We start from the raw sequence: 24,218 nt of genomic DNA, 5'->3' as shown, positions 1-24,218 counted from the left end.
GTCTGTGTTGTATGTGTGTCTGTGTGTGCTGTGCATGTGTGTGTGAGAGAGACAGAGACTTAATTTTCTTCTTCTCCCATTATAATATAAACATGGGAGGATAAAGACTTAAGCCTTTTTAGGATGTTGATATGGATTATCTTGTGAATACTCACAAGAAACATAACAGGTACTGTTTTGTTATCCTCGTTTTACAGAGGAGGCAATTTAGGCATAAGAAAGATTAAGGGATGTGCCCAAGGTTAGAGAATTAATAAGTGGTAGAATATGGATTCAAAACCAATCACTGTCATTCTGGAGGCTGCTGTTCTTAACTGCTCTACTGCCTCTGTATATAATTAAAATGAAAAAGGCCCAATGTAAAGTGTAAAGTACTATATTATTAGAATACTGTAGGATAGAAGGTTGGATGGGGGGGTCATCAGGATAAAAATATAAAATGTAAAACACACTATATATATGTATATTATTTTTATTATTTTTAGTAATATAGTAATTTTACATTATACATATAATTAGATATAGTAATTTTACATGGTTTCATATGAAATATAAAATATTTTATCTCTGATTTGTGTGATTTCATATGATTTATTTTTCTTTTATGTAATTTCTATATTGCTTTTTTGAAAATGTCAGCAATAATCACATAAAATACTTAGAATAACAAAAAATACACATCTTAAAAATAATGCTGCCTGTGGGCATAATAAAAAGAATATAAATATTATTGTGATTTGAGAGCATCAGTAAAGTACCTTTTCCTTTCCCACTCCAATTTGGAACTGCCTGAGGAATAGACACAAGAATTATAGGGATGGGAATCAAAATATCACCTTTATGTAAATAAAGGTGAATTTAAATATATGACATGAATATGCAGCCTCATCAGTGTCCTACTAGTTCCTACAATCACTAGAACCTACCCAAACAGTTACTGACAGAGTTGTAACAACTCAGGCTTCTGCTGGCAGCAATGGAAGAAAGAACCTGTATAGTCAGAGGATGGACTTTTCCAAGGAGAGGGCTCCTGGAGAAGTTATTCACCGGGACTTGTTCAGTTCGTTCTGAACTCCAGTTAAGCAAGCCACCCCGTTCACAGAAGGAGCAAGGATAGAGGGGCAGAGATGGAGTAAAGAGGGGCTGTGAATATTCTAGGTCTCTTTCTTCATGTAAAAGTGAAGACAAGGGGATTAAGTGTTAACCTCTCATAAGTATTAATTCCATCTTTAACTTGGCTTCAGATGAATCATCTTTACTTGCCCTCCCTCTCCTTTCTTTTTGGTTTATTTTGGGAGGAGCTGTGTAGGACTTAGGGTTGGATGTAGAAAATCATTGGGCTTAATCTAGCCAACTACAGTAAGAAGCTAAAAAGATACCAGCTCTTCATTGTTTCCTATCAGTGTTATTTATTTGCACGATATTTTTTTATCTTCTTTCATGTATAAGGATGTTTTTACTCTGCCTTCTTTATATTGAAAAAATATTATGCATTTACTTTAGAAAATTTAGAAAATAGGATAAACACCTCCTAGGAAATGCCTATACACATTTTGGTGGCTATAATTGCCAGGTTTTTAATCTATATTTGTATTAGTTAGGATCCTGGCAGATAACATAGAACACATAGCCAGATGGGAATTTTAAAAAGACTTATTAATGAAGGGACTATTTACAGAAGGGGAAAAATAGAGGAAAAAATTAAGGAAATAAACACACAAATTAGGAGGAGTAAAAAATCATCATCTACATGCTTATGTTGAAGGGGCAAAGGGTGGAAATGACCTAAGTGGTACCTGGCTAAGAACTGGAGCCCCAGAAGCAGGGCTTCCTGATAGGGGCTATAGCTGCCAACAATGCAGCCATCATCACAAATGTACCTAAGGTAAGACCAGAAAGAATAAATGTTGCAATCTCTCCTCCTACACTCTCCTCTCCTGTCAGTGCCTCTCACTGGTCAATTCCAAATATAAGTTAATGGGGAATAAAGGATGGCACAGAAGAGCACAGAATGAATAAGTGGAGGGACAGAGCCAATGGAGAATGACTTGCCTCTATCTACCATCTATATGTCTGTCTATCTATCTATCTGGATACTCATTGTGAAATCATTTCCTACACTCTGTTTTGTCATTATTTTAATCTTCAATAGAATCATGAAAATCTACCTTTGTACTTCATTACATACACATTTTTGACATTTTAATGGTCACATGGTATTCCATTGTATGAGCTATTTAAGCAAGTCTTAAGCTCACATGTATTTTCAAATTGTCTTTAGTTATTATCTTTTCATGATTGCTGTTCAAGAGGCTCTTTTGAATTATTTTTGACTATTATTTTATAATTAATATGAACAATGTTCTCTTTATCATTCAACACTGAAAATGAGAATCTCTAATAATTTCATCACATGAGAAATCTAATTGACTTTGAATTGTAGCAAATATGGCTTTGTTAACACAACTTCTACCTTTATTATTGAAAATAGTAGAGCAATATTTCAATCTGGTTGACTGAGATATGATGAGGCTATTGATTACTACTGTCAACACAACATCATCATAGTACAATAAACTAGTTGTTCTAAACTCCAAAGCTGAGTCAAGCCTTTCTTACAAGTAGCAATGTTTAATTGGATCTACAATTTTAGGAAGGGGAAAAAAAACAAACAAACAGAAAAGTTACAGGATATTTTGGGTGTAGGCAGAATGGAGGTGACTAGTCTAGGAATATAACCTAGTTCAAGTGTCTCAAAACAAGCTGGAGGTCAACTATGGCAGACAAAGTTAATGTAAAATATTTTAAAAGAAAAGTCATTTTTGTTCATGAAAAACCCATAGGACTAAGCATTAGAAGATATGCTGGTGAAATGAATGATATTAAAATTGATGAAGTATCATACAGATTTAGGATATTATTCTAATAGGCCTCTTATGTTGAGATGAGGTCTCTGAGCATTTTCCCATTGCTTCATTATTCCAGAATGCACAGCAAAATACTCCAAAATTCTCACTGATATAATTTTTACCCTTCAATGAATACACTTTCCCCATGTAAGCTTATAGAGATGCAAATATCTTCAAGGAGATTCTTCAAACCAAACCAAACCAATTTAATCATAAAATATTGTTCTTAGTCTGATAGTAGTAAAAGTTAAGCACCTCTAAATGTTATTGATGTTAAAATGTCTCTGTATATGTTTTCATAGCAGTAATAAGGGGCAAATTGTCTATTGATTTGAAAGTGGAGAGTAGCAAGTCCATGAACTATCTCCTCCTCTACAGAACATTCAGCAACACTCATATAAATGTCATGCCTGCTTTTTAAAGAAGAAAGTGTTGTAAAGGTAACAATAGTTTATCAAATTGCCCATTATCATAATGTCATTAATTGCTGTCTATTAGCAATGTCTGGAGCATTTAGATTTCTGTAATATTTTATATAATTGAGTCTGTGACTTACGTCTCACCCTGTCTTTATACATAAATATGGATCATAATTTTGCTGTGATTTAATCACCCAAAATTAATAGTAAACTGAGTTCCTGATTATTCTTTGACTTGATCAAATATATTGGCTCTTTTTAAAAAAATATTTAATTAATTAATTTATTTAAGAGAGAATGAGAGAGGGGTAGGAGGGGGAGAGGGACAAGCAGACTCCGTGCTGAGCACAGAGTCCAACGTAGGGCTCAGTCTCATGACTCTGAGATCATGACCTGAGCCAAAACCAGGAGTCAGATGGTTAACCGACTGTGCCACCCAGGAGCCCTTATATTGGCTCTTTTAAGTTTTATGTGTTAATCTCTTTTGGCAAGACTTTAATTGATCTATACTCTATCTAATGTGCATGCATTTAAAAAGTTAAGGTAATTTATTATAATAATCTTTTTTAAAAATAAAGATCATAACCTCCAAGACTATCCATGGCTAACACTTTAATAACTCATACCTTATATCTCTCTTCATCTGACTTCACACATGGAAAATATGGTTCTGATGTAGAGACTTTGTACTGCTGTTCTTTCTGCCTGGAATCCTCTTCCTCTTTATAACCACCTAATCTAGTCTCTTAATTCCTTCAAGTCTAATCATCTCTGAGTATCTTCCCTCAAGTAATAGTCAACCTCATCACTCTCCACTTTCTTGTCTTAATTTTTTATAGTACATCATCACTTGGCATATATATTGTTGTTCACTCTACTAATTATTTATCATGTCTCCCTCTGAGCCTGCCCCCCACTAAGTAAAATGTAAGTTCCATGAGAGCAGAAATACATATATATGTAAGTATATATAATATATGAGTATATATGTAAGTATATATAATATATGTATATATATATTATATAGTATATATAGAAGTATATATAATATATGAGTATATATGTAAGTATATATACTTAATATATATATAAAATATATACTATATATACTATATACGTATATATATGTATATATATTATGTATATAAGTATATATAATATATGAGTATATATGTAAGTATATATAATATATAATATTCATCGCTCTGTCCTCAGCATCTAGAATAGGGAAAAATAAATATTTCTTGAAAGAATCAAGAGACAAGGGCCAGAAAGGTATCAGAAAAGCATTGTGATGGTTAATTGTATGTGTCAACTTGGCTAGGCCATGGTACCCATGGTACCCAGTTTTTTATCTGGTGTTTTTTAAACACCAGTCTAAATGTTACCATGATGGTATTTTTATATGTGGATAGTATTTAGATCAGCAGACTTTCAGTTAAGCAGATAACCCTCCATAATATGGGCAGGCATCATCCAATCAGTGGAAGGTTTTAAGAAACAAAGACTAAGGTCCTTGAGAAAAAAGGACTCTACCTCCACACTGCCTTTGGACACAAGCTGCACACACACACACACACACACACACACACACACACACACACAGATACACACCCTATTGACTCTGTTTCTCTGGATACTCCTTACGAATAGAAGCATTTTCTATGCAAGCATATTGACATTAAAAAATATCACTATAATAAGTAGATTAAACTCATCATTCCAAAGATACAAATGTCAGATTGAAAAAAAACCCAAAAATTAAAAAAAAGAAAAGCAAATAAAAAATTCCCACAAAAAGATATGAAAGGGTAGGTATGGAGAGAAAGATTATCAGGGAACTATGATTACCCCCACCCCAAAATATAGGGTACCGATTTTTATTATGAGACAAAATGGAACTTAAGGAAAAAAATCACCATGAAAGTGGTGTTATACATTAATAAAAGGAAGACAAGACCAATAAGATATAATGATTATGAATATATGTATCTAAAAATATAGCCTCAAAATATATGCAGCAAAAGCTGAAAGAATTACAAGGATAAATTAATTAACACTTGTGGTTAAAGATTTTAATATATTCATCTCAGAAACTGAGAGCTCAAGTAGTCAAAATATAAGAAATGTCATAAATGATTTAAATAACCAGTAAATAAGCTCAAACTAAGAGTTCCATAAAAATGTTTGAACCCATAAAAGATACATATATATGCATTCTTTTTAATTACACAAGGAACATAGAACAAACTGTCCATACTAGAGGCTACAGATCAACTAAATGCAAGCCATGTTTTCTAATATAATTTAAAATAATTTGAAATTTTGAAAAGGATAACTAAAAATCCCAGGAAACAGCCAGTCCACTAAATAATTTTGAAAAAGAAGAGCAAAGAGAGTGGCTTCACATTCATATATTAATACTAGAACATCCAGTAATAAAAACAGAACTGTACTGTCTCAAAAACAACATTACCAAAAGATTACTAAAAAGATTCTCTCTGTCTATGCATATAAGGTTGATATATGATAGAAGTAATATCACAGATCAGTGAGGTAAGATTTAAATTGTATAGTTGCTGGTATGAGGAAAACTGTCTTACTAGATAGAAAAATGAAGTTGGGTCTCTCACTATGGCCACTGAATTATTGTTCCCAAGTACTTGTTTCTTTCCTGTAATGGGATTTAAAATTCCCAGCTAATAACATGAGACATGTTCTTAAACTCTGTAGTATTAGTATATGTCCCCATCTAAGTGGCTTTGGGCTTAGTTTATAACTTGCTATGAACATACTATGGACAATAGGATATTAAGCCGATGATATTTGTCATATCCGAAAGAAGATTTAAAAGTGATTGCATTGTTTGTTTTTTATTTCCTGCTGTGCTTACTGTTTGAGAATCACATGTCTCACAGAGACCCTGGGGTCCTGAATATGGAGTTCAGCTGAGCCCAGGAAAATGCATCAGGCCTGAGTGACCTGAAACTCTCTGTAAATGAGCAAAAACCAAATCCTCTGGAAGATCCTGGCTTTATTTATTATTTGTTTGTTATTATTGCAGGAGACACTGGCTGATAACACCTCCTTGCACACTGAATCAAAGACTTGAAATGTAAGTATAAGGACAGAAAGAGGAAGATGCAAGAGAATACTTTTGTGACCTAGCAGTGGAGAAAATATTCTTAATAATCTCCCAAAATTAGAAAACATACTAAGATAAAAAGAAAATTGTTTTGATTCCATGAAATCTAAAGATTTCAATTCAATAAAAGATACCACAGATGAATCAGCAAACAGACAACTCTTTGGGAGAAATCTACAGTTAAAACCAACAATAGATTAATATACAGATAATTATTACAAAATCACAGGTCCCCAGAGAAATGCAATTGAAAAAAATGGCCAAAGGCAATTAGTCCACAGATGAGGAAGCCTGAAAGGCTAAAAAGCGTGTAAAAAGATGTTCAACGTCACAAGTAATTAGGAAAATGCAATGTATACAGCACCCGCTATACTGGCAGAATTAGAAAATCAAATAACTTCCTACCTTAGTCTGTTTGGGCCACAATCACAAAATACCATAGACTGGTTTAACAACAGAGATTGATTTTCTCACAGTTCAGGAGGCTGGAAGCCCAAGATTAAGGTAGTAGCACGGTCAGGTTCCAGTGAAGGCTTGTTTCCTGGCTTATAGATGCTTTCTTCCTGAGTGCTCACATAGCCCTTCCTTGTGCATATGCATGCCTCTTCTTATAAGACCACCAATCCTACTGGATCATGGCACCACTCTTATGACCTCATTTAACCTTAGCTAACCTCTTAAAAGCCCTCCCTCCAAATACAGTTACATTTGGGGTTAGGGCTTCAACATATGAATTTGGCACTGGGGGTGGGGGGGGCACAATTCAGTCCACAGTACTACTAAATGTTGATAATGAGATTGAAGGACTGTAGACTAGTGCAGTGATTCTGAAGAGCAGTGTGGCAGTGCTTATGAAATTAAGGTACACTCTGTGGCATAGCCAGTCCTCTCTAGAGAAACTCTCACAGAAGCCCACCACCAGGATATGTATGAGGATATTTAGTACAGCATACGTTGAAGTAACAGGGGTTTATAGGCATTTAGGTGCCTGTCACTAGTACAATGGACGACGACAAAGAAGAAGAAGAAGAAGAAGAAGAAGAAGAAGAAGAAGAAGAAGAAGAAGAAGAAGGAGAAGAAGGAGAAGAAGAAGAAAATTGAATACTATCCAGTAGACAGAACTAATAAACCTGATAGACATATATTAGTATGAATAAAACTTAAGAACACAGTATAGAATAAAAAAGCAGGAAATTGAAAGGAATGCATAACAAAATATAGTTTTTAGCAATCATAGATATGTACATACACAAAATAATTCTACATGTTCTTCAAAGATACCTATAAATCTAAGGAAACATATCAAAGACATTTAAAAACTTCCATGGAAGGTAGGGGAGAGTGACAGCAGGGAGCGGACATGAAAGGAGAAAAATAATGGAATCTGATGATAATTATTTTCTACTGAAAAGTCTGATTAGCCCTAATCTTGGTAATTGAGGAAGATGAAGATGAAGAAGAGAAAGGATCAAATGAATGAAGAGAAGGGAAATAAATAAGAAGAGGGGAAAAAATGAAAGATATAGACGAAAGAGGAAGAAAGGCAGAAGCAGCGAAAGTATCCACTGTCACAACCAAATTCTGATAAGGGTGAATGGATTCTAATGCAGCATGGATGAAGGAACAAATCAAATATTAGGGGAGGCACAGTGAAAGGAAGAGCAGTAATCAAAACTTCAAATTAAACCAAGTCCATGAGAACATAGGTGGGTAATTAGATCATTAACATTATAGGAGGGCCTGCCTTTTTTCTCCAGTTCCATACACAGCTGCAGGATACTATTCTTTACAAATAACACCCCGATGGCACATGTAGCATATTGTACGCAGAAGAGTTTGACTTAAACTTTTCAACACTCCCAGTTATGACCTGCAGATTCATGTCTATTGCTTCAATTGACTTTGTAAATAGAATCTTACCTATCTATCACAAATCCCAGAATTTAGAACAGTGCTTGGCAGGTAGTAGGCTTATGCTAAATATTTGTCAACTGCACTAAGATAATCTCTACCATTAGACCAACAAAAGTACGAGAGAGAGAATGATGAAATACTTGGATAATAGAAGGCAGGGCTTGAAATACATATCTATTATTCTAAGGTGTTTATCAAACTCATTATTTCAAAACATTAACAGAGTACTGATTTTCTTAATACCAGTACTACACTGTATCTTCTTTTCAATTTTTTTTTCTTTTGGTGGAAGAGTACATAGTAAAGGGTGTTGCATGAGAATGAATTTAAACAATTTTAATTTATACTCTTCTTATATTACAAGTGAGGAAAGATGCTTCCAAGCTAAATCAGATTTGAGTAAACCATATTCGAATATTGTTCAAAATTCAATTTTAGATAAATATAACTGTGACTTATCACAAGTACCAACTGTGCAGCTCCATCTCTAAAAGTAGCATGCTATTTGTTCTGGGTTGATTTGCACATCTGTTGAATTGCAACTTCTCTTAAAGGATTATCTTATTTAAAAGTATCAGCTTGGCAAATTAAAGATGATTATCTATTCGATTTTGTATACATAGTCTATTAAAAAGAAGACAAATTCTTCGGCTACTTGACTTTGGGCCATGAAGTATGAGTAGATTGCAAATTTTAACTGTTCAATTTTAAATCTAATAACTATTATATGCTATTAGATTAAAATAACAAATTCCTCTTAATACTATAACTGTGTGACCCTTAGAAAAATTCAAAGGTCTGATTATGCTTTATTTCTTCATACAAATACATTTTTCTTGATTAATATATATGTAAAAATGTCATTAGTCATATTTCAAAATGATCTATGTAACATGTACATGTAATTTTTATTATATCTGAAAACATACAGGCATAGCTAATTATAGGCATTGGGATATATTGCTGCCTAGATGATATTAAGACATAGCTTTTCATGCAACTAATTTTTCATACTTGTTACACAGATACAAATCTTTTCGATTTCTTAAATGTGTTGAAAAATAATTAGGCATTAGCACATTAATTGTAATATGTATATAACTACTGTAAATGCAATATGTATATAACTACTGTAAATCCACTTGAAAAATGCTTGTAACTTTCATTAATACTACAAAACAAATCATTAAATATGATGATACTGATTTAGAATTTGTCATTATTTGGACATGTGCCAGCTTTAAATTGTTTGTATGTAATTGTATATAATTATGTATATAAGCTTTGTAACAACTTCTATGGAGATATTTTATTTACATAGAAAAACATTTCCAAGTGCCTTTTTGACATGCCTATAATGTTATATTTATACTTCTATGTAGTACAACTATACCAGAGAGCTAAGCAATAATTATAACTATTCTTGTTTTAAAAATACTGCACAAAATTAAGAAATTAACAACACAAAACGTGACTTCTTTGTATCATCCAGGCAATTGGAATTGCTGATTGCACCTGTGTAATGCTGTAATTGGTAAGATTAGTAAGTTATGTTCTGTTCTGATTTAACCAGAATGGGCCAGATTCTTATTAATACTTACATAGTCCTATAAGAAGAGTTTGATCATGTCATTAATTTATTAAAATGTTGGGACTTAGGCATTTTTTGCCAAAACTCCTATTGCTACAGAGACTGAATGTATTACTAGGTGTGCAAGAATAAACATTTTGTATTGTGGAGAAATACAGCTATCATTTAAATTTGAGGCTCAATTTTTAAATAATCTTGACTTTTATAACAAAATATATTTCCCTTTTGGATCAAGAGAGAGTGGAATATTTCACTTATATCTGGATATTTTATTTTCAAGTTTTAAGTAGTAAAAATGCATTTGAGTTTTATTTTAGAATATTATTTTTATCTCAGACACCATGTGCTAGTGAATACAGGGAAATACAATGTGAAACTTTGGCTATAAACCTAGTTGATTAAGTCACCTATCCAAACTTCTCATTTTAGAGATGATGAAGTTGAGGTCAACAGAGATAAAGTGTCCCACTCAAATTCGGGTTGCAAATCATAGATGATTTTTTTAGAGCCTCATCTTGTGCTTCACACAAATGCTCTTTTCTGACTCCTTAATGACAATAATTTCTAGATGTTTCTAAAAATTAATTCATATTCAGATACTCGTAAGTATTAGTGATATGAAAACATTATTTTTTTCCTCTCACTCCATCTCTTTTTTTTAAATAATAATTTTTTTTATTATATTATGTTGGTCACCATACAGTACATCCCTAGTTTTTGATGTAAAGTTCCATGATTCATTACTTGTGTATAACACCCAGTGCACCATGCAATACGTGCCCTTCTTAATACCCATCACCAGGCTATCCCATTATTTTTAAAACCGTGGATACAATTCCATAAGGGAGGCTTCATAATTTGTGCAATGATGTTGTCATTAGATTAAGTATACAACCTTTCAAACATAATCTGAAAGAACAAGACTTTATAACATGTATAAATTCTACTGTATTTTGAAAAAGTCACTAAGTTTTATTTACATTATTTTGTCATAATTTATGTAATTCAAATGCATTTTAGTTCTCAGAATTTATGGTGTGTTTTGGGATGATAATCTAAATACTTAGCAACTGCTATGGCATTGCCACAAATCAATCAGAATCGATGGTAGACCAATCAGAACAAGTTCATGGCCATGTAAATTTGTACAATTACAAATGTTATCCATGAATTAATATATCTTTGCCAATATGCCTTTAATTAAAGTTTTCAAAGTGTTCTCACTTATTAGCATGTTATTACTTGCTATAGGGTAAATAAAGTTGCTTCTAATACAGGAAAGAGCATGAAAAAAAATTAAAAAGTAAGGTTTTTTTCCTACAGATGAAGTATAACCAGTCTCTATGGATCTCTAAATTTTTTATTTACAATTTCCTAGAGCTAAAGATTGAATGAAATGCAATTCAGGTTTTCACAGGACTGTATAAACATGTATATTTATTAATATATATATATATGAAGCTCTCAAAGCCTTTAAAACAGGAGAAATGGAACCAAACTCATAGTGTTGTGATGATTAAAAGAGAAAGCACCTTGCCCAGTTTCTAGAGCATACTATACTTCATTCCAGGCATTAATCATACACTTGGGTCTCCAAGGGAGATACATAATCTGATTTCCTTTCGTTCTTCCAGTTCCTTTCTCCAGTATCAGAGAGGCCCATTTTCTACTTATGCACAAAATGGCTTTGTATACACAATAGAGCCACGCAAGCAGGGGAAAAAATAATGGGATTATAAATAATTGAGTAGGGTCATCTGGTCACCTCTTCTCTCATAATTTATCCTCTCTCCTTGTGCTTTCTTTCTTGGAAAACTGATGTGGTAGAATGGGCTTGCTCTTAGGAGGAACAACTTAGGTTAACTCTGCCGTGTGCCTTCGAGATAAAATAAGTTAGCTTGTTTACTTCCATATTTATTTCAGTCTCTGATCAGGCCAGAATTTAAATAAAAGGCAGAAAAAGAGGTCCTGCAGGTGCTCCCATAATCCAGCCCTGCCTGATTCTCTGAAAAGAATTTATATTGAAGTATGGGCTTGGAGTTCTAGTCCCCACTAGGAAGACAGAGACACCTAAAATACACCCTTGTGCAGCAGACACATCAGAAACCTGGCAGATTATTACTAGGTTATTACTACTAGGTTATTCTGGAGAGATTCCTTTTGTTGTTGTTATTGTTGTTTTTCTTTCAGAGACCACAAATTGACAACTAGTGACAGGATTCTGTGCCTTAGTCAGCTTTGAATCAAACACTGCCAAGTGGTCATTACTGGAATGATTTCAATATTCATAGCAAATGAATCATTTCTCTAACGATGTCATATATCAGTATGAAACCAAATATTATTAGTAAAATGAGAGGCAGAATAATATAAAGTTTAAATTTTAGTTTCTGGAATTAGACTTGCTAGATTTGAATTCTGATGCCACATTTGACCAGCTAGGTGTCACTTGGCTTGTTCTTAACTTCTCTATGTCCCAGTTTTCTCATCTGTAAAAAGGGACAACTGTAACAATTTCATTGAGTTTAGAAATGCTTAAATAGGTCTTTACATGAGTCAACTCAAATGGTTCAAAAACACTGGTGAAGGGACTAGATCCAGAGGTATGGGCTGATGTTGCCTCACTACTGAGATCATACTCTTCTAAGCACTCTAGTGTAGCAGTTTTTTCTATAAAGGTCTATATATTAAATATTTTAGGCTTCTTAGGCCATATGGTCTCTGTTGCAAATACTCAACTCTGCTCTTGTAGTATGAAAGCAGCCTTAGACGATATGTAAATGAATGGGTGTGGCTGTGTTCCATTAAAACTACATATGAATACAAGTCAAGCTGGCCCATGGGCAGTAGTTTGCCAATCTCTGCTCTACCTACTGTTCTAAATTGCAAGGTTTTTCCAATTTGGTTGGTGGATATACAAATTATTTCTAGGTTTGGGTGATCTCTGGATTTTTCCTCTTAAGTAGTCAGATTTTCCCTAGGCCTTAGTCTGTCAGGTATTGATCCTTATTTAGCTAAAGACTGGAGATGATCTTCTGAAAATCTCCAGAACCCTCTCTCTGTGCTGCAGAGTCGAGCTGGCTTGGCTTCCCTCAACTGCCCACTCTGTCTCCTCAACTCTGAAAGACTGCCAGATTTCACTTTGGTTTCTGTTGGTCCGTGAGTATTTTGGGGGCAGACACGGGGTTCATCTTGTTTACTTTCCCTCTCTCAGGTATTATCTCTTTCATTGCTCAATATTCCATGTCTGAAAACCATTGTTTCATATATTTTGTTTGTTTTCTTAGTTGTTTCAGGTGATAAGTTAAATCTGGCCCTTGTTACTCCATCTTGGCTTGAAGTGGAAGCCCCAAAAGGTTTTTAATATTTCACATACAAGGAAACTGAGGCTCAGAAATATTTAGAAATTTCACCAACACAGTTCAGCTAGTAAGGAGTGGAGACAAAATTCAAAACCACGGCTCCTAACTTCTCCCAGTGAGTGCTTTCTCCATTAGGCTACACTGCTACCCTCAGAAGAAATTAACCACAATCTGTCTTTTAAATACAGAACAATGAACTGTAGCTTTTACTAAAAGAAATGGATAAATCCAATGCAAAGCAAAGATTTTTGAGGGGTTTTTTATTATGTTTGAAAACTTTCAGAGGGATCTGATGCTTTTCATATTTTCCAGTAGGGTCATTTTTCCCCCTCTTATTTTAGCATTTATATTGTGGTTCTGCTTATGGAGAGTATTTAGGATTGCCTCCAAGTGGTGAGAAACCTTGCCCATTTTGATGATCTGATACTGATAAGCTTCCCATTGGAAAGTACCCAGCTGGCTTAAACTTCGGCTCCTACATTTTCTAGGGATGTGACTTTTTTGCAAATGTACTAGAATTATCTTTTACAAAGGAGGGAAAAATATTGCTAAACTACATAAAAACATGATGAAATGAGAGATGTGGACAAGTTTATGTATAAACTCTTACAGTTCATTTTTATTACTTTCACTACGCAATCCCATTTAACATTTTCTGAAATAGTAATAAATTTTTGAATGGTAAAACATATGGCATTTGAATATGCCAAGTGAGAAATATTATTTAGATAGCGAGTATTCACAAAAATATGTAGCATTATATTACCAGGATGCTCTCAGTTTAATGAGAAAGGAACACTTACTCCTTTACAAATACTAATATATGTATGTATCTATAAACACAGATAATCTGTATATGTCACAAGCAATGTATTTGCAAATAAAACATTATGTAAATAATACTGGGCCACATACAAATCCTCTTTCAAATGTGTGAGCTGATTTCTTACAGCAGCAGAAAAGCTAAATTCTAAATGATGATTCATACATCTTTAAATCTTTTGATTTTAATTATATGTATATATGATATTTTATATAACTTCACTTCTTAACCATTTAAATTATTTTTAACATTATATGAAAAGGAGTTTTTTATCCTTGTTTCTTTTAACATTTATTCACTGGTGTTGACACTTTCACTAGAAACTGCTTATAGTAGCACATAGCCTTAGGCGTCTTACTTGCACACTAATATGTTCACACATTTTTCTCACCCCTAAAATGAATGGGATGACTTCTAAACCCCTCCCAGCTAAGATAAAACATGGTAGCTGAGTGGACTAGGATTTCCTCATTATAGGATATACATTATCCCTTTGAAACACATTAGAGCACCTAAGACAATTATTTCCTCCATTGTTTCTATGAGGACATTATGTTCTAGGAAATTAAATAATTTGCTTAACGCCTAAAAGGTGGTGAAGAAATAATGGTCTGAATTATAGTCTACATTCTTTTCCTACATGACTCGTTTTCAAATATTTTAATCTAAGATATGTTTTTAAAATGATACACTATGAAGAATCTCAATTTTAAAACAGATAAGGTACTATTTCACAGTACATATTTCCTTTTATAAATTCAAAATGAAAATATTTACTTTTGAAGTTAATAAATAATGAGCAATTTTGATATACATGAAAATTTGAAATCAAATGTTATGGACAGCAGTTTCAGCCTTTCAATGATCTCTACTCCGATTTATTTCTATACTGTGTTGGATTTGCAATGACAAGAAATTCCTTATTTATAAAGATACGTCATTATGTATGGAAACAGTTCTTTTCAAACAGCACACCTCATAATCACACGATGCCTTTCAATTAAACTCATCCAGAGAGAAGAAATAGGATTAGAAATCTTTGTTTCTATGATGATTATTTAGAATATCTAACAACTACTCACATTCCTTATATTAACTATCACCGACAGAATGCTATCAACACTTCTACATTTATTGTATGATATTATGATGACATCACATGTATGTTTTCAGTATCTTTTCTTTAGGTCCATGGACATAGCTGAGATAGCAGACCAGAGCCTCTCTCACACTAGTTGAGTCTTAACTGTATATAATTGCATGATTTAATTGTTACAAAATTTCAAATTAAAAACATGATTTGGCATGACCTAACTAATGTGAGCCTCAATAAAATGTTAATTGTTGTCAACAGTGTCAATATACTCCTGTTTTTTGTGGAAAATAATTGAACCATATATGCTTTTATTTACTAGCTGCTGGGAATAGATAAAAGTATGTCAAATTAATGTGTGTTATGAACTTATTGAGTTAGATTTGATTTTATCCTCACAGTCCAAATATTTTTATGATATGCTTGTTATACTTTTTGTTTAATATTTTCTTGAATAAATGCATATTAGACACTATGTGTCCCTGTCCTTATTTTTTATTTTGTTTTGCTCTTGACTTCACTACTCTCTCTACTCTCTTTATACCAACATAATTTCTGGTATTTTACTTTATGATTTTCACCTCTCTGTTCAGACCCTCAGACTGAGAGCTTTGTTTATTTTCTCTAGTTCCTTCAACTTTTGGTATATTTCAACCTTTTTAAATAAAGAGTCATTGAATGCTTCTCCTCCACAGAAGCACAAATTTCCCATTATTCAATGAGAAAAAGGCTTATGACATTAATTTCTCAGACACACAGAATTAAAATTAATCATAGTATGTTCCTTGAAGAAACGGTCAAAGGGATGGGAAGGTCAGGTTGTAATTATATACCCTCAAACCGATAAAGTGTTTTCATTAAGAGGGTTCCTAGTTTACACTTTTTGTCTTTTATGTTTCTCATTGTGCTGTCCTTGATTCTTATGCTTTTCTTAATATTAATGTATAATCAAGAGTATAGCAGTCACAGAGAGAAATATTAGGTTTGTTGTACCAAGGACTTTAAGATGATATTGACTTGTATGAAAGTAATTTTAAATTAGGTTTGCCTGACTATGCATAGAAAAGAGATTTGGGCTGATGACAAGGATAGTAGAAAGCAAGTAGCAACATTGTTATGACAGTAAAATACATATCTCTTATTAGTTGTACAGCATTTCAAAGTACTCTTCAACTTCTTTTTTTTTTTTTTTTAAGATTATTTATTTATTTATTTGACAGAGATAGACAGCCGGCGAGAGAGGGAACACAAGCAGGGGGACCAGCAGAGGGAGCTGGAGAAGCAGCGCTGTTGGTCTTGATCCCAGGACCCCAGGATCATTACCTGAGCTGAAGGCAGACACTTAACTGACTGAGCCATCCAGGCGCCCCTAAATTGAAATCTTAATTGGCCTTCACATTATAAAATGAAATTCTCATGGTTGGGATGTTTTATTCTATACAATGTTTTCTTTTTTTTTAATTCTGGCAGACCACAAATGGTTTAATGTCAAGAACACTACTAAAAACATTTTTAAAGAAGCCAGTGTTATTAGTATGGTTCATATACCAATCTGTAATGGCAACACAACTTAAAGTTTGTTAAAAAGACAAACTTAACTGAATTCCAAATTTTAGATATGTGATGACATGAAACCAGTCCTATGAAACACACAATTTTCTTATATCTCTAGAATCGCTTCTAGTATATACATAGTTACTGGACTATTGAATTAGTATGTACAATTTTTAGATAAAACATTATTATTTCCCTTGTATGTATTTTATCTTTATTTTTTCATCTAAAATTACCATCTCTGTAACTTTGATCTACTACAAATAAATGTCAAAGATTTAAAAAACTCACAAAATTTAATAAGGTTTAAAACATATATGATGCTAGCAAAGGAAAATTATACTATGTAATAATAGATATACATTATTTACCATAACCTCTCATTAAAGTTACAGATGTAACTGTAATTTTAATCTTTTAAATAGATAACTGGAAACACTGTATGTTGCTACCCTGTTCATCAGCATCAAGTGTAAAATATTTTATCTGTTTCACAATGTTTATAGTACTGCAGAAAAAATGCTAAACATATGAAATAATATTAAAATTATCAGTTATAATAATTACTGTTGCATATGAATGCAACAAGATGAATGTACATCTCAAATTAATTATAAAATTGAGTTATACAATAATTTATTAATTATAAGACTAAAATACTCCATTAGAAATGTACTTTAAGTTATGCCAAACTTTTGTTCTTTTCTCCTCTTAGCCATTTTGTCTCCAAAAAACCCAATTTACTTACCTTGGATGGTGATTCTGAAGGATATAGTCTCCAAATTTTGCATGACACTGCTAGGAATTTGTGTTATCTATATCAGCACACACTTATCTCCTCTATTCTCTCTTCCTTTATATATATGATAAATATAATGCTTTCATAATGTGACATAATAAGATATATAATGTAAAATATAATATAATATTAGAACAAAAATTTACATAGGAGGAAACACAATAAAAATAAAGTGGAAACAGAAAAGAGTTTCAGAACAAATGTTAAAGTTGTTAGCTTGGTCACAAATGTTAAACAAAAAACATCCTACCTGATGAATCAAAGTTCACCTCATTGCCAGGACTTGGACCTATATCAATGGACACAATTGGTAAGAGCTTCCGAAAGTCCCATAGTTTTGTTACTCCACAAGCATCACAGGATGCTATCATGTGACCCTTTAAAGTATTAAAAAAAGAGAGAAGTTATATATACACATATATATTACATATATAAAAATATATATAGTAACTTAGTCAACAAGGAAGCTTTGCGTTAAAATTTTATTAAATCCACAAGAATGCACTCTTCTAAACTAAAAAGTGTTCATTGCATTTTTGTCTGGAACATAAAATTGTTATAAGATGATAATTTACATTTATATAAATCCCTATACTATATTTTGGAAAATGATTTTTCAGGAAATCATTTTGATTATTTTAATTATACAAGAATACATAATAAAATTAAAATGTACATACCCATGTAATTCCTCTATCTCTAATATATACACACATATATATATATCATGTTTATGATCTATGTGATCAACACATAAAACTATATACATGAAAACATTGCACTAAAAGTGCACCTTACTCTATATGCTTGCAGTTTGTTAACATTGATGATCTATATATTTCATATACAGTAAAAATAAAACAGAGGTAGGAAAACAAATAGACACAAGGAAAGAAGAGTTTTTATCATGGTGGGAGGAGTAGGGGCCAAGTGAAACTGATGGCAAGGAAGAGTACATATTGCGATCTGTGAGACAAGATTATTAGAAACATTTGGGGCTATTTTGGTAATGTGCAATGAGATAAGGAAGAAGATAACTGGATAAAGGGGATGGAAAATAAAAGGAATCATGGATGGATTCAAGTGTAATAGGAACAGGGCAGCTGTTTTCCAGGATAGAAGTACCATCTCAGGTACTTCAGTTTGAAGCTCAAGGTCTGTCTATACCCTTTCTGCTGGTTTCTCAGGAGATGTTTATCGAGCATCCACTTCATGTCAGAAAGTGGGACATGGTGATGAGTAAGAGGGGTCTCTGCTATCTAGCAGCTCATAATCTTAACTCATTTTTATCATAGTATCATTTAATTTTGTTGTCCACTTACCAACTGAAAATGAATACTGGCCATATCAGGTTCAAACATAATGTTTATGATAAGTGATTATACTTTATACTGTTTCCAATTAGATATATAGTTTCCCTTTCAGCTCCAGCTTAATTATTTTTAATGTCAAGTCAAAAATCATCCTCTCGCTTTTTTCCTAAATATTCTAAAACGTTCAAGATAATAACTTGATTATTGTACAATTATCCTCACCCTTTTGAACTAGCTCACATGATTTTTTTTCTCATTTATTTCTTGATTTCTATCCTTTCTGGGAAAAAATGTGCATTTCATATTACAGTCCAAGTGGACTCTTTGTTTTTCCCTAAACAAGTCAGTAATACAACAAATGTCATCAGTTTTAAAATTCTATAACAGTTGTCACTGGTAAAGCAATACAACCTTGTCCCCAGTCTAATATGTGGGATGTTTAATCTTTTTTATGACTTAAAAGGAACATGGGGAACTTGGAGTGTTTTCAAATATGTAAACATGTATTGCAAGAATTGTGAGAAATCAGTGAGTTTAATTTTCAGAAAAGACCAGTTCTCAGTATTAGCAGGAAATATTAATGTTAGAAATTAGAAAGTACCCTTTCCAGATATAAGGGTTTTCAAATATCTTTCAGAGATGATAGAATGCAATCTTTTTTTCAACTTTGAGAACAGAATAGATAAATTATAATGGTAACTTAATTTGGAGGCCCTTCTCACTTGCTAAAGGGAGGTTATAGAAATCCTAAAGTGTGGTTTATATCACTACACATTAAAATGTGAGGAAACACACTAAAAAATAGTTCCATCATTTTGGGGGGTGAAAATGAGTGTTTACACATAGTTTTAATATTTTTTACATTTAAATTCCACTGTTGCCAAATGATCGAGACATAAGAGTTTGATAATATTAAAATAATGAGTCAATACTTATTAAAGGCTTTTAATGAACCAAGTACTGTACTAAATGATTTATCAATAAATAGTACATACTTTTAAAACAATTTTGAGTAACATCATTTGGGCAAATTTCTATATTTCTTAGGGCACTTAGAAGTCAGGACAAAGTATACATTACAGTAAAACAAATATAATGACTTATTAAGTGGTAGGAATAAGTTTGTGTTCAGATTTGATAACTGAGATTCTTGGTAGTGAAAGAACAGCTTAGCTATGCTTCCATTAGCCAGTGAGGCAGATGCAATGCCTATCGCAATGTCAGGAGCACAGTAGGACTCAAAAACTATTTGTTAAGTCAACAGATGATGAATGCCTCATTGCGGCTTACCTATAAGTTTTATTTTAGTCCAAGTTCTTCCACAGCATTCTTAAGATAAACATTAGTTCTAACCCTCATGGTTCTGAATCACTTAGATAAAAGAAAGAGAAAAGATGTGGAGAATCCAGAGCCAACAACTTGGAATTACCCTCAAAACCTTATATCCCTCCCCCTCCCGTCTCAGGAGAACTGGAGGCCCATCTGCCAATCTTCTTCCATGACATAGAAGAACATACTAAAATACTGCTAAGCCAAACTGCATTGTGTGAGCATTGAGGGATCTGAAGATGGAGAAATGTGGAAAAGGCATTACCTGACAAGCTAGGGGGAAAAGCAGACATTTTATGTACAACTTATGTCCAATAAGAAAGAAAGGCCTGCTATAGTTAGGCCCTTAACCTAAACAGAGATTATTTTCATAGAAAATATTTTTTACGGAGAGGTGGAATTGTACGACAATCTTAAAGAAAGTAAAGACTGAAGAGTTTTGGGAACCTCCCTAAAATAGAATTCTGATTGTCATTCGTACAGGTACTGATACTGAGGAAGAGAAGGTAGGAAAGGTGGTTGCACAGAAAGCTCTCAAAAACATTCAGATTCAAATATATGGCTGTTTTTGTGACACTGAATCCCTAGGACCTGGCAGAGTATCTGCAACATGTTTGACACTTGATCTTGAATAAATCATTGAATGAATGAATATAAGAGGAACAGAGAGCAATTAATGTTGACTGCTTGTAATTTAAAAGGTTTTCCCCCAAATACAGAAATGTTAAATGAGCTGAAACTCGGAAGAAAATGTTTTTGTGATCACAGGTTCAAATAGTTATATAAAGCAAGTAGAATTTAGCCAAGTGGACAAAGCGTGTAGTTGAGGTGAAAGTGAACAGTCACGACTCCTCACTGCCCCTCTTAAAGCCTTTCTATCTCCACTTTAAAGATCTTATTGTGAGAAAAGCCATATAGACATGAAGTTAATTATAAGTTAGAGTACAGTGACATAAAATCAAACTAGCTTCATCTAGACTGCTGGAAACATATTGGAGAACATTTAGCATACGTACTGAGGACTTCGAGTGTTCATACTTTTGAAACTTTTCATACTTCTGAGATGTATTATAAAATTAGAAAAAGATAGGATAAAAATTAAAGCAGCACTACTTATAAATAAATAAAATGGAAACAAGTGAAACCTGTAATAACCTAACATGGAAGAAATAAACCTTGCACCTCGTGGGTCCAGAAGATGGCTAGGGGTACTGTTTATGCAAACTTGACACCAACAGCAGCCAGAAGACAAGCAGACTGAACTGCTCTCTCTCTGCACAGAGGTTCCCAGAATATTTGTATATTGTAAAACAAAGAAAGAAAAGGAGACAACTGGGATGCTAATGAGATCATTTCTAATTTAAATGTATAATTAAAAACTATTTTCATAAACCAATAGTATTCCTTAATATAAAGATATTTTAGGGCTTTGTATAATTTTCAAAAGCAAATTTTAGAAGCTTGGGCATTAACATCAGTGTGGGGTTAAGAGGCTACTTTTTCAGGTAGGGTAAGAAATGTCATATAGTAATAAAATATTCTATATGAAAGTCTGATCTTTATTTGCATGTCAGGAAGAAATATAGAGGATCTTAGTTTATTATGGAAAACACAGGTCCAATTTGATTGTACTCTAGACCTTCACCCTGATGAATCAGCTAAATAGTTTCTTGGTTGAATTCACTAGGTTATATATATATACTTTTATACCTTTATTTTTCTCATTTCCTTTGGAGAGTCAACTTACAGAACAACAGCATGTAAATAAGCAAAAAATGTTTAGGTCCATGTCATTACTTATTTTTTGCAAAGGTTCTTCAAGGCTGAATAACAGGATATGTACAATGTTCTTGTCTCAAAGAGTTATACAGTATAATAAAAAGTCGAATGATTATATATCAACTACACACATGAAAATGTTATAAATTCTGTAAGTGAGGGTACTTAAATGAGGGTACTTTGGCTTAGGAGTACATTTCCATGACCTTGAATAGCACATAGTAAATGTTCAATAAATAATTGGAGTGTGAAAGAATAAATACCCTGGATAAATTACTATGAAGCCATAAAAATAATGATTATAGAAACAATGAAAAACAGAAAAGTTTATGCTAAACTGTGGTTACACTGATTGAAAATATACAATACATATATATAATGATTAAGTGAAGAGATACGTTTATAAAATCTGCCCTGTATTTTTTTAAGACTTTATTTTGGGGGGGCAGTTTTACGTTCATAGTGAAATTGAGGGGAGGATGCAGAGGTTTTTCCATTTACTCCCTCCCCACTCACACATACAGCCTCCCCCATTTACAACATCTACTACCAGAGTGGTAAATTTGTTACAACTGATGAACCTACATTGACACATCATAATAACCCAAAGTTCATTGGTTATACTATGGTTCACTCTTGGTGTTGTACCTTCTATTGCTTTGGACAAATATATAATGGTATGAATCCATCATTATGGTATCATAAGAGTATTTTCATTGCCCTAAACATTCTCTGTGCTCATTCAACCCTCCCACAGCTCTGCCCACTCAACCTCTGGCAATCACTGACCTTTATACTATCTCCATAGCTTTGCCTTTTCCAGAATGTCATATAGTGGGAATCATGCAGTATATAGTCTTTTCAGATTGGCTTCTTTCACTTGGTAATATGCATTTAAGTTTCTTCCATATCTTCTTATGGTTTGATATATCATTTTTTTTATAGTTGGACAATATTCCATTGTCTGGATGTACCATAGTTTATTTATCCATTCACCTACTGAAGGATATCTTGGCTGTTTCCAAGTTTTGGCAATTATGAATACAGCTGCTATAAACATTTGTGTGCAGGTTTTTGTGTAGGCATAATTTTTACTCTCCTTTGGATAAATACCAAGGAACATGATCACTGGATGGTATGGTAAGAGTATATTTACTTTTATAAGAAACTGTCAAAATATCTTCTAAAGCGGTTATACCATTTGGCACTCCTACTAGCATAGATATGGGTGGGAGAAGTGTTCTACAGTTCTATAATTAGGTCTTAGACTTTTAGTGAGCCTATGCCTCTAGACCGTTAACTTCATATGTGTTTCTCTTTTTTCTCCCCTCCTAGTGCAGCAGAATGGCTAGAGTGGGCTAGAGTAAGGCATTTCCTTTTTTGCACATGGAAGACCTGAGCCTGCTGCAGTTGTGTATTTCCCTTCCCCTTTCATATTTTAAACGTGAACAATAACTATAAATAATTTACATTATTTAAAGATCAAAGTTATATATTGTTTCAAATTAATTGCCAAATACATTATTTTTTATTTTATAATCCTTTAAAATAAATACAGGATGTCCTACACTTAGGCATAGTACCTAACAGTTTATTTTAAAATATACCCATAAGTAATGTCACAGTTGATTCTCACAGCTACATGATGAGCCAAAATTTAATTCTATCTCATAATTTGTGGCTAAATAAATTTCAGAAGAATTAAACAATTTATTGAAGGACTTCTGGTCAACATGATTTTAAAAATAGAGCTACAGGGGCGCCTGGGTAGCACAGTCATTAAGCGTCTGCCTTCGGCTCAGGGCGTGATCCCGGTGATCTGGGATCGAGCCCCACATCAGGCTTCTCCGCTGGGAGCCTGCTTCTTCCTCTCCCACTCCCCTGCTTGTGTTCCCTCTCTTGCTGGCTGTCTCTCTCTCTCTGTCAAGTAAATAAATAAAATCTTTAAAAAAAAATAAAAAATAAAAATAGAGCTACAAGATAAGAAAACTAAAAAATGATAATAGTTAACACTAATTGAGCAAATACTATGCACCGCTCAGTGTCCCAAGCATTTGTATTTGTGTACACATGTATACAAATATCAAATAATCCTAAAAAAGCAAAGCAAAACAGAACAAAACAAAAATACCACTATGGATTAGGCTGTTATTTTCATCCCCCTTTTATGGATAATGAATTTGAGCCA

General features: G+C 33.1%; 1 protein-coding gene across 6 annotated transcripts in view; it reads right to left on the bottom strand.

Moving 5' to 3' along the window:
- Nucleotides 1–24,218, bottom strand: part of SPAG16 (sperm associated antigen 16) — a 913,718-nt gene that overhangs the window by 230,734 nt on the left and 658,766 nt on the right. For all 6 annotated transcript variants that reach the window (XM_026492020.4, XM_057304555.1, XM_044381193.3 and 3 more), the window contains one exon: nucleotides 17,860–17,986. In XM_026492020.4, the coding sequence (XP_026347805.1) occupies nucleotides 17,860–17,986 (127 nt within the window). The remainder of the gene's footprint in view (nucleotides 1–17,859; nucleotides 17,987–24,218) is intronic.

Source organism: Ursus arctos, unplaced genomic scaffold, assembly GCF_023065955.2.
Source record: "Ursus arctos isolate Adak ecotype North America unplaced genomic scaffold, UrsArc2.0 scaffold_1, whole genome shotgun sequence".
Taxonomy (NCBI): domain Eukaryota; kingdom Metazoa; phylum Chordata; class Mammalia; order Carnivora; family Ursidae; genus Ursus; species Ursus arctos.
The sequence above is the reverse complement of the archived record's forward strand: the minus strand, read 5'-3'. Positions and strand labels throughout refer to the sequence as shown.